The sequence below is a fragment of the Phocoena phocoena genome, chromosome 17 (genome assembly GCF_963924675.1).
Source record: "Phocoena phocoena chromosome 17, mPhoPho1.1, whole genome shotgun sequence".
Classification (NCBI taxonomy): Eukaryota; Metazoa; Chordata; class Mammalia; order Artiodactyla; family Phocoenidae; genus Phocoena; species Phocoena phocoena.
The window spans coordinates 61,847,770-61,862,763 of record NC_089235.1 but is presented as its reverse complement, the minus strand read 5'-3'; the positions used below and the strand labels follow the sequence as shown (position 1 = coordinate 61,862,763).

At 41.6% G+C, this 14,994-nt stretch overlaps 1 protein-coding gene across 3 annotated transcripts in view; it reads left to right on the top strand.

Moving 5' to 3' along the window:
* The window catches only part of ENPP2 (ectonucleotide pyrophosphatase/phosphodiesterase 2), a 75,688-nt gene that overhangs the window by 44,160 nt on the left and 16,534 nt on the right, over positions 1-14,994 (top strand). For all 3 annotated transcript variants that reach the window (XM_065895407.1, XM_065895408.1, XM_065895406.1), the window contains 6 exons: positions 1,936-1,967; positions 2,672-2,799; positions 5,679-5,766; positions 5,931-6,018; positions 7,140-7,324; positions 10,311-10,362. In XM_065895407.1, coding sequence (XP_065751479.1) covers positions 1,936-1,967; positions 2,672-2,799; positions 5,679-5,766; positions 5,931-6,018; positions 7,140-7,324; positions 10,311-10,362 — 573 coding nt within the window. The remainder of the gene's footprint in view (positions 1-1,935; positions 1,968-2,671; positions 2,800-5,678; positions 5,767-5,930; positions 6,019-7,139; positions 7,325-10,310; positions 10,363-14,994) is intronic.

Genomic DNA, 14,994 nt, shown 5'->3' with positions numbered 1-14,994 from the left:
TGGGTTCAAATATTTGCCATCTGTAACGTAAGGATTTGGGGGAAGATTAAATGAGAGATTCTCTACATCTCACTTAGATGAGTGTTTAGCACGTAGTCAAAGCTATATAAATGGTAGTTATGACGATGATGTTTTCATCACATCACTCTTTCAGCCAGATGTATACACATTTTATTGAATCCTTCCAATGGCCTGTGTGTTAGGTATTATCCTCTCCTCTTATAAACAGTGGCAATCAAGGCTCAGAGAGAGGTGAAGTAACCGGCTAAGAGGACGACAGTCAGTGAGCGGCAGAGCGGGGATTTAAACCCAGATGCTTAACTGACTCTTAACCACTACCCTGTCCTGGGGGCCTCCCCTGCTCTCTGGGAGCTGTTAGCATGAGAGGGCTGAGTATTTCAGAATTGAAGGATTGGTGTCCCACACGTGGACTCAGGCATTTGTTATTTCCTAGAAGTTCTCCGGGATTTATCTGAGCACAAGACTGCCCTGTCCTATTTATTTTTCTTCATTATCGAAGAACATGAACTCATTCTGTTTGGTCCCTTTGAGGACTGTGGTTGATGAGGTCACTGAATGTAGAGGTTCACAGCATGGCTTTGCTCAGTCAGATTGCCAGCAGGGCCCCAGTGTGCACGTTCCCCTCGTCCCCCGCCTCCACCTTCTAAATGCCAATTGGCTCAGTGAGGATTCTGATCGCACCTACATTCCAGCAGACTAGTTGTGAATGACCAGGGAGACAGTGCCTGCAAAGCCCTTACAGAGACCGAACGTGGTATGGACACAATTTGGGTTAATTATTACCGCTACCATTATTACTTATTTTCTTGTCATTGAAAGATGCAACTCAGTTTTAACCCCAATTTAAGGAGAAGGGAATCCACATTTTTTTAGCTTCGAATTTCATAGCTTTAGAACTAAGATGCTGAACATTGTCTTTGAAGAGTGTATATTTATGCTGCAAGGAAAGCTTATTCATGCATTTGCACCAAACATGAACAAATATTTATTTATATTTATTAACAAATGTTTATTGAGTGCTTACCAGGCCCTGGGGACGCAGCAGGAAATGACAGAGACATGACCTGCTCCACTGATGTTTATAGTCCAGGGACGGTTGCCTCATGGCTGTCGGTATCTCTTCTGAACGCTGCTTTCCTTTTCTGCTGATTCTATAATGACATGCTGAAGCAAATTTTTGGAAAACAAAACAAAATGCAACCAACCTACAATCTCCTCTTTCTCCCCCCACCCCCGCCAAAAAGGGACCTTCAGATAATATAATCCTGTCCACAGTTTATACACAGCCATCATTTACATAGTTTTGCTTTTAGCTAGTTCAGGGTATTGACTAAAATATCCTTTGTTTGCTGGTAGTGAAAGTAAAGAAGGTGCATACATGTGTGTGTCTGCAACTGGAAAGGGGCAGCCACCTATGTAATTAGACCTGTGATATTACTGAGGAAAAAATAATGGATTAGAAGATTCATCTTAAAAGTGGTTGATCGCTTGTTTGAAAGATCTGCAGATACATAGGAAGTTACATTAAAAGCCCCAAATGCCCAGTGTGGTTCCTGATGTTAAATTTCAAATAAACTCAATCCAGGTTCCAGAGGGACCATTTGGGAGAATTTTAAAAAAGCAATTTACCCAGCAATACCCCGGTGCTCTGGAAGGAGGAATTCCCTTCCGGAAAGGTTGACTTGGACCTAGCAGGGACATTTACCATAGGAATTGTTCCTCTCATTTAGATACATTTCACTTACTGAAATTTTAAATACCCACACACAGTTTTACATATATTTTACACAAAATCTAAAGTGATAGGTCTTCTAGGAGAAAAAAAAAAGAATCGAGTCTCTCGCTGCAAAAATGATTTCTCTCAGGGATTACTGTCAACTCTTTTGAAATCTTTCTCCTTCTCTCTTTGAACAGATGACCCTAAAGTCATTATTGCTAATCTCACGGTAAGTATTGCATGTCACCAGGCCTCTGCCCTTGGAGTAGCTTCCACACACTCATCTCCTGTATTCAACTCCCCCGTAGGCTGAGAGGAACATTTTCCTCACTGCCCTGCCATCCTGTATATTTGTTTCCCTAAGAGCTTTCTGGCCCATGGACAGCTGCAGGCTCCCTAATGGTCTTGGTAACAAAACAAAATGAGAGTATTTGACCTTGCCATTAGGGCTGAAAAGTATTCATTCATGATTAAACAAATCCTTACTCTTTCTGAACCAGATCTGCCCACCACCCTGTTCCATAGTTTTCCCATCCGGGATAGAGACCTTAAAGGCACATGAGACTGTAATCACATGGTCCTGAACATGCCTTCTCCTCCCTTCCCACCCCACCTCCCCATCCCTTGATTTGAAGCATTTGGGAAAAGCCTTGGAGTTTGAGTTGCTCTTCATGATGGTCTCGCGAGTCAGGAATGTATCTTAACAATTACTAACTCCCCTCTGACAACCTTCTATGTCTTCTTCAACATTATCTAATCCCCTTTGAATCTATTTGTTTTCAGCTTTTGTCATTTGATAGGGGTGACCGATGCCATTTATTCAGTAATTAGCCTTTCGTTTGACTTAAAACCTCCTTCCTCTTTCTAGAGAGAATGTCTTGGACTCTTCTAGAAGACACTCCATCTGAAGTTCAATATCCATTTCTATTTCAGTGTAAAAAACCAGATCAGCACTTCAAGCCTTACATGAAACAGCACCTTCCCAAACGTTTGCACTATGCCAACAACAGAAGAATTGAGGAGATCCATTTACTGGTGGACCGAAGATGGCACGTCGCAAGGTAACTTGGGGATAGGCTGTCCCTGATTCTCATCTTCATAACCACCCCTCTGGCAGCTGGAGTGCTTTAAGGTCCTTAGCCATTATAAAAAGAAATCTCAGTTGGAAATCTCATCGTTTGCAAAGAGTTTGTGTGCTGGATAAACAATTAGCCCCGAGACAATACATCTCTGTGTTCCTGGTCTCAGCATCTTGGTGGCTCTTTGTAGCCTCTCAGTGCATCTTTGTGTGTTTGTCTCTCTGTTTTGTTTTTCAAATTTACATTCTATTCTTATTACTTGAGTAAGTCAAACATACGCCTGGGACATCGCCTTACCACACTGGACAGGTTTGGCCTCCGTTGACGAAACTCAGCTTGTAGCGACATTTATAGAAGAGTTCAGAAAATGTTGTTAATCTTAAAACCTCTGTTACTCTGTTACTGAACAGAGGCGTGTTTTACATTGCCTTAAATATTTCAGATGTTTGCCTTGTTTTGAACTACAAAAGACTCTCCAATATGGAAGAGACTATTCCTTGCTCTTGAATCTGATGTAGGATGTGTCTGGAAGCTCTGACCAGTTCCAAAGAGTTAATTATCCAAAGCTTAATCACTTTCACACAGACCTGGGGGTAGCCCTTTCCTACTCACTCTTTTTTTTTTTTTCTTTCTTTTGGCTGTGCTGGGTCTTCGTTGCTGCGCCTGCGCTTTCTCTAGTTGAGGTGAGCGGGGGCTACTCTTTGTTGCGGTGCGCGGGCTTCTCATTGCGGTGGCTTCTCTTGTTGCGGAGCACGGGCTCTAGGCGGGGTCTTCAGTAGTTGCAGCACACGGGCTCAGTATTTGTGGCACGGGCTCTAGGGCATGTGGGCTTCAGTAGTTGTGGCTCACGGGCTCTAGAGCGCAGGCTCAGTAGTTGTGGCGCACGGGCTTAGTTGCTCCGCGGCATGTGGGATCTTCCCGGACCAGGGATCGAACCCGTGTCCCCTGAACTGGCAGGCGGATTCTTAACCATTGTGCCACCAGGGAAGTCCCCCACTCACTCTTGCTCTGACTTTCTCCTTTAAAAAAGTGCTGAGGGCTTCCCTGGTGGCACAGTGGTTGAGAGTCCGCCTGCTGATGCAGGAGACATGGGTTCGTGCCCCGGTCTGGGAGGATCCCACATGCCGCAGAGCGGCTGGCCCCGTGAGCCAAGGCCGCTGATCCTGTGTGTCCGGAGGCTTGCTCCGCAACAGGAGAGGCCACAACAGTGAGAGGCCCACGTACCGCAAAAAAAAAAAAGTGCTGAGACTCAGTCTTAATTAACTTAGTAATAATTGAACAACTACTAGATGTACTCTGGCTTGGAACTTGAATGAATTTACAAGGGAGAGAAGATAACAAGAAAACGTGTGTCCTCTAAGAGATTGCATCAGTATGGACCATCTAGAGAGACACATGTGACAAATACACGAATATCCTACTGTAATTGTCAGGGGGTGCATAAAGTGAAATATGTAGGATTGTGAAGAGATATGTATGTAAACTAGAAATTATTGAGATCATTTAGAACAGACATGGGGAGTCTTCAAGGAAAAGTTACAAAACTGTGACCAAAATGGCTTGGCTGAGTATGGGATGGCTTGGAAGAATGAGCAAATTTGTACCGTTTGTAGGTTTCAATGAAGAAAACTTGGGAGTTGAGTAGGAGTTAAGTAAAAGATGAAGATAGTTGAGCAAATTAGTGTAGACCAAAGCCAGCCATTTTAATCAGCAGTAATTTTTTTCAACTTATGTCTTGCACCGTTGAGTTATTATATGCACATATCTTATTATCCCAAGCGGAAAGTACTTTTCCTAAGAGCAAAGACCCCAAAGTTTAATTTCTTTGTTTTCCCCCAGGCACTTTACTTCAGTGCAATGTACCTATAGGTACTTAGGAAATATTTGTCTTAATACACATGAAAGTGTTTTGGAAAAGTGCAGCATGACTCTAGGCAAAAGGCATCTTCCTGTCTCAACAAGGAAGCTCAGATGCTTTTGATGTCTAGAGAGCAGGGTTTCCGTTTTCTGTTTCTAAATAGAGGTACTGTCTAGGTGAGGCTTGGCTCTTCTTAGCTATGCCACTATTACATATGTTAAGCTTATGACTCAGTTATGTTCTCTAGTGGTATTACTAGGTAAATCTGTTGACAGGTAAATTTGTACGCAAACATTTTTATAGAATACAGATCTCCATTCATTGATTAAAATCACATATTTTTAAAGTGCCAACTGTGTGCTTAGCATGGAGCGTAGTGATGGGTATGTAGAAATGAACCAGACAAACACGGCCCCAGAGTGGAGGGTCTTACAGTCCTGGAGCTAGTGAAGCACATAGGCAGACAGTTGAAGCTTTGTGGCAACCCTGCATCGAGAGTCTATAGGTGACATTTTTCTGACAGCACTATTTTTAAATTAAGGTACGCGCGTTGTTGTTTTAGACATAATGCTATCGCATACTTAATATAGTAGAGTGTAAACATACACTTTCTATGCACCGGGAAACCAAAGACTTCATGTGGCTCAGTTCACTGTGATGTTCTCTTTATTGTGGTGGTCTGGAATCGAACGTGCAGTATCTACAAGGTGTGTCTATACCTGTGACCAGGGCTTTGCTCAGTGCAAGCACGAGGCATGAGGGGACCAGGACTTCAGGTCCCAATTTGTCCTGGGCTGATTGTCAAAGCAAAAGCACTTGGGGCAAAAGAACAGCATCATGTTTTCGTCACCACAGGAGTGATGCAATTACAACGAGAAGAAGATACTTGTAAGATCCACTCCTTAGAGATATTTTTTGTGCATTGTTTTTTTTGGTTTTTCTTTGTTTAATCAGAATGATTTCATGAGAAATCCTGACTGATTGTACAATTGTTTCACTCTAGGAAACCTTTGGATGTTTATAAGAAACCATCGGGAAAATGTTTTTTCCAGGGAGACCATGGATTTGATAACAAGGTCAACAGTATGCAGGTATGCTCCTGGAACTGTGAATCGAAGTGTGTTTTAGTGACTCCAGGAAGGGATGGGAATGGTGGTGTGAGTGAAGCTTGCAAAGCATTTATAAATCAAGGAAGGGTTGCTACTGGATATTAGCAATGCCTAATTGTTTTGTTTGTTTTCTTTTCTTTTCGAAGACTGTTTTCGTAGGTTATGGCCCAACATTTAAGTACAAGACTAAAGTGCCTCCATTTGAAAACATTGAACTTTACAATGTTATGTGTGGTAAGTCATTTATTTCATCAAAACCAAGAAAACAATCTTGAGTTAACGTATGAACTTCTTTCAATGTCGGAGAAAGAAATGAGGTGTCTGTTTTCTGGGATCACCTCATCTTTTCACACACAAAAAATGTTGTAATTTGCCCAGTGGTTCAAGAGACAGAATATCATCCCCTTCTAAGGCTTCTTTGTCTTCCTTCAACAGTTGACTAACGGGGAGTTTTCATAGTGTTGCTGTTGGCAGTCTCTGGCTGATCTAACATAGCATTACAGTTTGACACCAATGGTCAGAGGCTGGGTAAAGCAAGAGTTCGACACAGAGCTTTCTCCCACCTCCATCTCTCCCATTGCCGCCCAGTTAAAATTTCGCCAGCTTGTATCCTGGCCAGCTATTTATGTACGCCTAATTATTTTTCTTCCTTGAGTTTCTAGTTGCTGAATGAGGACAACTTTTCCTATTTAGTAAGGGAGTGCCAGTCTGGTGGTTAGAGGGGGAGTCTGAAAGTCGGGTCTCCTGGGTTCTTTTCCCATCTTGGCTGCTGGCTCTCCCCTGCCCCACCTCCCAGCTTAGGCAAGTCACTGTATGCTCGCTTGGCAGCCATTTCACTTGCTGTGAAATCAGCCTGTTCATTTCACAGCGGCACTTTAGGGCACAAGGCCAAAACCTCCTCTTGTCCCCGTACTTCTGTGGAGTGCATGAGAGGGCAGACTAGAGGTTATTTATTGATTATAAGTCCCACTTCAAAATTCGGGATGAAAAGTCTCCTTAGACTTCTAGAGAAGCAGAAAGGCAATGGTACTGAGGCTGATGGTCCTGGGGTTGTAACTATCACAGACATACGCAGTAGCTAAGTAAGGCCCTATCTCTTCACTCTGTCTTTTTGGAAATGTCTCTCTTTATAATCAAGCAATGAACATACTATTTCAGAAAGCTGTTGCCAAGACATGATCAGACAAGAATGATTTTGGAAGTAAGAAGCGAGCCTACAGTCTAAATTTGGTTTTATGCTATTCTAATTTGTGTTCCAAGTTTTCAGGCCCTTGGAAGGTGAATGGCTTTGACTCTCCCTATACCTCATCAAAAATATTTACAAAGTACCTGGCTCCTTTCTTTCTTCTCGTCAGATCTCCTGGGATTGAAACCAGCTCCTAATAATGGGACTCATGGAAGTTTGAACCATCTCCTGCGTACTAACACTTTCAGACCAACCATGCCAGAGGAAGTTACCAGACCCAATTACCCAGGGATTATGTACCTTCAGTCTGATTTTGACCTGGGCTGTACCTGTGATGATAAGGTAGAGCCAAAGGTAGAAATAATTTTTAATGTTTATCATGGAGGAGCCTATTGGGTGTAGGGCAGTGCTGTCCAATAGAAATTTCTGTGATGATATGAATGGTATATCTGTACTGTCCAGAATGGTAGTCACTGGTCAGATGGAGCTTTTGAACACTGGAACTAAGTTTTTAATTTCGTTTAGTGACTTTAAATTTAAAGAGCCATATGTGGCTCATGGCTACCATGTTGGACAGCCCAGGGATAGATAATGAAGAACAAAAAGTAAAATGCAGGGCTTCCCTGGTGGCGCAGTGGTTGAGAGTCCGCCTGCCGAGGCAGGGGACATGGGTTCGTGCCCCGGTCCGCGAAGATCCCACATGCTGTGGAGCGGCTGGGCCCGTGAGCCATGGCCGCTGAGCCTGCGCGTCCAGAGCCTGTGCTCCGCAACGGGAGAGGCCACAACAGTGAGAGGCCCACGTACCGCAAAAAGAAAAAAAAAAAAATAATACAATTCATAATGCTATTCTGTGGAATCACAATTCCCAACCAAAATGTTTTTTTCTTTTTTTTTCAACCTGGATCACATGTGTATCAGTCATGGTCCCAATAAGAAACAGATGGCCCATGCAGAAGAGGTTTTTAAAGAAGGCTTAAAGAGATTGTTTCAATCACATTTAATGAGAAGACTGTTTCAAAGGCTGGCAGGGTAGAGGGAAATCAGTGAGGGATGCTGAAGTACCCTGGGGCTAATAGGGTGCCAATTCTAGGTCTCAGCAATAAAGGGAGGGAGCAGTTACTGGCACATGGAGAAAGAGCTATATAGGAAGGAACAACGGAATTTGGTAGATGGGTGCAGCTAACGCAACCTGGTAGAGGGGAAGCTGGGGGAGTAAATCCACCCCTCCCAATCCCCCGCTGGTACCTCTCATTGTTGGAGCCCGGCTAGAGGGCAAGCTTGCTCTCTGATGAGTCCCTAGAGATCAGTCTCCCAGGGCACAGAGCAGGGTAAGGAAGGGTGTGGCAGGGCAGGCGTTGGGGGTGCAGATAGGGACCACCCAGCACCTCGTGTTTGGACAGTTATTGAAACAAGCAAACTACACATGTTCAGTAATGGTTTGCTTACTGAATTTTATATTGATCAAAGACCTTTTAGAGTTGCCCATCAGTGCTTCTGACAGCAAGATACAACCAGTGTTACCACTAACACTGGTTAGTGGTTGAGAGGGTTCCAACACAAAGCAAGGCAATTTTATTTTTGCGTGTGTGGTTTTCTCTCACTGCTGTGGCCTCTCCCGTTGCGGAGCACAGGCTCCGGATGCACAGGCTCAGTGGCCATGGCTCACGGGCCCAGCCGCTCCGCAGCATGTGGGATCTTCCCAGACCGGGGCACGAACCCGTGTCCCCTGCATCGGCAGGCGGACTCTCAACCACTGCGCCACCAGGGGAGCCCTGCCTGTGTGGTTTTATTACAGGCAAATGTGTGATCTTTCTATTAGACCTCATAAAAATGGAAAATAATTTTCCCACTGGTCTATCCCCCTCCCCTACCATTTGCTACCTTCTAGGATTCCTTGGGGCCTCAGAGCCACAGTGTGGGAGGCCCACCATGGGAGGAAGTTTGCTCTTCTTCCCTACCTCCTTCCCTTTATTAATCCTTCCTACTTTAGCTCCTGATAAGAACTAACAGGGCTTATTAGTATAAAGTAGGTAATTCTAAGACCTCAGCTGGAGGAGTTGAGTTGCCAAAGTCAACAGGAAGTGGTCTTTGAAGTGAATTCTAGTTATATTTTTAGAGGCATCTATTAGCTGTATCTTGTTTTCTGAATTACGTTTCTTCTGGGAAGCAAGAAGTATTTTGGTTATTTTATCTTAAACCATTTTAGAGGGGTTCTAGATCATCTTTACTTTCTCAATGGGTTTCTCCAAAAGACTATTTTCCTTTTCTTAAAAAATAAATACAGACATACTGAAAAGGTATAGAGATTAATAAAATGAATACTTCAATACACACATTGTGAGAAAGAAAACAGTACAGATTGAATGGAAGCTCCATGTGACATCCCACACCCCAATCCCACTTCCTTTCTAACCCAAAGGTAACTAATATCCTGAGTATAGTGTATATAATTGTCGTGTAGGCCTCTATACTTTCACTCCATACATATGTATCTCTTAAATAATGTATTAACTAATTTTTAGTATATAGTTCCCTAAAATAACCTATGGGATAGCTTTGGATATCTTATATTTTTATGTAAATGCTGTTATACTATATGTATCCTGCATTTAGTTGTTCATTCTTGTATTTTTGAGATTTATGCATATTAATATGTGAAGTTTTAGCTCATTCATTTTTACCACTAATAATTAATATTTAATTATATAATTATACCATCACGATTCTATTCATTTTCCTATTTGAGAACATTTGGTAATTTCCAATTGTTAGTTCTTCCAAACAATGCTGCAGTAGACATTACCGCAAATGTCTTTTTGTACACGTATGCTAGAGTGTCTCTAGAATATATAGTGGAAGATGGAGTTGCTGAGCCGTGACTTTTCAGAACTGCTGAGTCATTATGTTTTAACTTTAGGAAAAGCAATTTCATAACTTGGTTTGGGAATCACTTTAGTGTACCTAGAGATTAATCCGAAATATTGAGGCAATATTCGAATTAATTTACATATATACGCCCTAATCATCGTTGTCGACATGGGAGGTTGGTACCGTGATTATCCACACTTTTAAGGAAAGGAAACAAAATCATGGAGAAATTAAATAACATATTCGTGACCATAAATCACTAGGAAATGGAGCCCAAAATTTCATTTTGAGATAAAGTAGTAAATACTCTGCAGAGTTTATGGTATTGATGAAGTTTAGGATCCTGTTTTGAATTTAGCTGGGTACTAAATAGAGAGAAGGGTTCTGGAAAGAAAAAACGTTTCTGATTTGCTTTCTCTTCTCTTTTCTTTTTCTTTCTTTCTTTTTTTTTTTTTGGTTTTCACACATGAAGAACAAATTGGATGAACTCAACAAACGCCTTCATATAAAAGGGTCTACAGAAGGTAAGGAGTTGATGGAAAAAACAACCAGATAAGTTTTGTTTTCTAGCTTCCAAAAATTGGAGAGACTTCTTATTTACTTCATAGTGTAAGCACAATATTTTTTAAAATTCGAATTTGGATTGCAAAGTGATTTTTATACCATCTGGCAAAAGGTATTAGTTTATTCTATGTACACAGGATGCCAGCTGTGTAATAAGTCAGAAAATTTCCATTACCTTTTTTTTTCCCTTAATAGCTTTTAAGCCCTCTGAAAAGCAGAGGGATTAAATATACCATTGTGCATCTGATGGGTCATAAGTTAAGGTGCTTATGGGGACTTCAATGAAGGGAATGGAAGTCACAATTATAAATGGTAACAGCTGGCTCCTCTACTGAAGCTTACCTGCAGAGTCAGTGTGTATTTTATGGGAAGGGATGCACAGAAGGAACCAAATCAGATATCTCTCTTCAAAGAAGGATTATCTTGAGCCCTAACTCATTCTCCTCTTATTTTATGTACAATAATAACCCTCCTGTATTAGTCAACTTTTGCAAGCTTGTGATGAAAAAAGAGAATCTCAGTGGGCTGTGCATTTCTTGTTCATGTTTCAGGATGCTGACTATAGGCCAAGTGTGGCTCTGCCCCATGTGTACTTTTTATTCTGGAATCTAGGCTGAAGGAGCAGCCCCTAGCTGGGACATGCCCTTCTCGTGGCAGAGGGAAAAGAGGAATGGCAGAACCAGGCAATGGGTCTCAACACTTCTGCTTTGATGAGGCATCTGTCACTTCCTTTCCCAGTTCATTGGTGAAAGTAGGGCACATGAAACCAGTGGAGTAGGGAAGTATATTCTTTCCACAAGGACACTGTCCTACAAGTCACTTGGCAATGGGTAGAAGTATATAATCCTTTACAAAAGAGCAGTAAATAATTAGGAACAATAATGCAATCTACCACATAAGCTCTTCCTTCTGGTTTTGAAATCCCAGGAAAATTAGAAGAGATTAGAAGAAGACGGAAAGGCTCCTACACAGGTTACTACAGCAGGTGGGATAGCATCTTGTAACAGCAAGGGAATGACCAAAAGTGTATTAAAAAGAAGACAGAAATCAAGCACAGCAGCCCAAGTCATGCAGTAAAGATGCACGTAGTCAAATTCTCTGGAGAGCATTACATGAGTTATTAGCTTACATATGGTTCTATTTATCGTACGTGCCATTTCCAATCTGATTAAGTAAAGGTTGAGGAAACCAGTGGAATATTTTATTTACTTGACTTATTTCCCCTCTTTATAAAGATCTTCATGTTTTTTCTTCTTCTCTTCCTACATCACCACCCTCCCGCTTCTCTCTTTGATGATAGAACACACAGACTCTTTGGCATGTAATTGGATGAACACGGCTTTTGAGATAGGACTTAGTTGATGGAAGGTACACAAATCCTTCACAAATCTAGAAGTGATTTGAAGTGTTTGACATCAAACCTCTAGTGGACTGCGGTGTCATTAGAATTGGAAAAATTACAATGCCGCCAGGATCGAGGAGGATGGAGTCTCATGACTTGAGTTTTTTAAATGTTCACTCACCAAGGCAGAGGAATATTACTGAGATGTTTCTCTTCTAAAAGTCACTAATGAAATAGTTAATTATGATAACTTTGAATGGACTCTAATGTTTTTGCTGATTCAAGCTCTGACTATTCGTGGTCCTAAAACATTTCCATCTGGGAAAAAAATCTTTCATTTAGTTTTTTCGTGGCAGTGTGCTCATAGGACAAAACCAGTCCCACAAGTCAGCGTAGACAGTGGCCTCAAACTTCTGAGCTTGAAAATAAGAGGCATCTTCTAGGTGAATCACTGACTCTCAGGGCTGGAAAGAGCCATAGTTATTGACCTCACCGCACCATTGCTCTGCTCAGAGTTGAATATGTGTCTTATCTCTAGATGATTTTATGTCACCGAGGCTTAAAGTTTATATACTTTCATGGAAATGGACCCTCACGTGTTTTTGTTGAGCGCCTACCCTGGGCTGGGAGCTGATTTCTCTGAGACGTCTGGTTCTGTCAGCTGTGTCACCAATAGTTTCCAGCATGTAACTTCACAATGGTAACATAAAATGTTAGGGGAGGATCATGGTAGCACACCTTCTTGGTCTGCTTATGGCCTGATGGGATAGTCTCTAATGATACAAGAGAGACTTTATTTATTTTTATTATAATTAACAGTTTAATGTTCAATAGGCTTTTGGTAAGGTTGTTTAAGTTTATACAGTATTGTTTTGTATGTGTGCATAATAATGGCTATTTGCAATTGCCAATAGCTGGAGTGATACAAGATAGACTTTAAAACTATTACATGAAGTTCAAATAATTATATATCATTGCCTTATTATGTGCAAAGCATTTGCTCATTTAGATTCTAGGATACGTGTAAGCCTCGGTGTTCTCTCTCCTGTCTCTTTCTCTCTCTCTCTGTCTCTTGGTGTCTGTCTCCTTAAGCGTCTTGTCTCAGTCATTTCTTCAGCTGCAAAGTGACATTTTCTTGGTCTGAGTTCTTTCAGGCCTTTATGGTGAGTCCTGGGTCATAAGTCTAGTCCCCCACTGGAAATAGTCAACGTCTGCTCTGCTGGAGTAGAACCTCGTGAATTCGAGGCGCTGTATGTGTTATGCTCAGAGCAATCACTTCCCCTTTCTGGCTATCTTTAATATATATTGAGGCTTTTAAACCATTTTGTAGACCTAAAGTTCTATACAAATGTAAAGTTGTATTATTTTCCTGCCTAGTTTTTTAAAAAAATACACCTATAGGTAGCTGATTTTTTCAGAATAAACCACAGGCCCTGCCCATTCCATTTGTAACATTCATATGTAACTGTTTTAATGTCACATGACATAAAACCACTCATACATCTGTACCAAACACACATGTAAAAGCTATGCATTCCAACAGTGAAACAACCCAGGGTAAATTTGAGGTAACAAAACAGTGGTATATTAAATTAATCTTAGGCTTTATTTTATTATGAATACTAAACTTACAGAATCAAGTCCTGTACTAAAATGAAGGGAAGAACAGATATGAGCTTCAAAAACTGGGATCTAAACTGCTTGCTAAAGCTTTACTATTTCTACATTTGTAGTGAATTCCGGATCTTAATTGCATGGCTGCTTTTCTGGATCACATGTATGTAATGTCTTGGCAAACTTACTGAATTTTTATTTTGTAATCCATGAATCAATGGATAAATGAATGAATGAAATGGAAATATTTAAATTTCTCACAGCAAGCAATTCTGGCACTTGCGCCAGGTATAATTTTTACTGTGAGAATAATTGCACTATTATTTTCACTTTAGTCTTTTCTCTACTAGCATTGCTAAACCATGTTTTGTATTTTCTTAGTCAGGTTGCCATTCACTATCATCTTTGTGAGACAGGGAATTAAACATCATCTTAACACCTATGTGTTTGGCTCCTTATCACGCGCCATGAGAAATTAGTTTGGTTAGAAAAATGACTTCAACACTAGTAATTCTTGTTAACTTTAAAGCAGTCCTGAACAGCTAGAGGGGGAATATTAGGCAGGTTATACATAGAAAGCCAGTTCTTGAAAGTCATAAAGAACAGTATTTTTTAAAAAATAAAACAATCAGGGCTTCCCTGGTGGCGCAGTGGTTGAGAGTCCGCCTGCCGATGCAGGGGACACGGGTTCGTGCCCCGGTCCGGGAAGATCCCACATGCCGCGGAGTGGCTGGGCCCGTGAGCCATGGCCGCTGGGCCTGCGCGTCCGGAGCCTGTGCTCCGCAATGGGAGAGGCCACAACAGTGAGAGGCCCGCGTACCGCAAAATAAAATAAAATAAAATAAAATAAAATAAAACAATCATTTATTTATCCACATAGATATTTGGCATTGTTGGAGGTAGAGTTACAATGGTAAACAAAATAGATAAAATCCGTGTCCTCATTAAGTTATTATTTTATTGTGAGATTTAGCCAGTTGATGAATTACAGCGTAGTGTTTTTTTTTTTTTTTTTCCGGTACGCAGGCCTCTCACTGTTGTGGTCTCTCCCGTCGCGGAGCACAGGCTCCGGACGTGCAGGCTCAGCGGCCATGGCTCACGGGCCCAGCCGCTCCGCGGCATGTGGGATCTTCCCGGGCCGGAGCACGAACCCGCGTCCCCTGCATCGGCAGGCGGACTCTCAACCACTGCGCCACAAGGAAAGCCCCGAGAGTGCTGTTTCTTGACACCATTGCCACCTGAAAGTTATGGTTTCTAAAAATCTTAGTCTATTTTAAAAATTAAGTATGCATGTTAGTATGCTTGTTGCAGTGATTCATCAATTTGGTAAATATTTCTTGTCTGATAGTGATAACACTCACAGATCTGCCCAAGTCACCCAGTCTTCGGGTATTATCTTTGATTGTTCCTTAGGGTTTCCCTTGGATTCTCTTAAAGTCACTTACTTAGTAGCTGTGGTCCTAGAATGCAGAAACTCCTTGGAAAAAATCCTCATTACACAAAATAACATCAAACTTTACAGCCTGACTTTTAAGATCCTCTTTACCTTTTGTTTATAGCCTCCAAATGAGAGATTGTAGATATACTGTTTTCAAGTTTGGTTTAAGGGTAGCCTTTAAAACAAAACCAACATCTT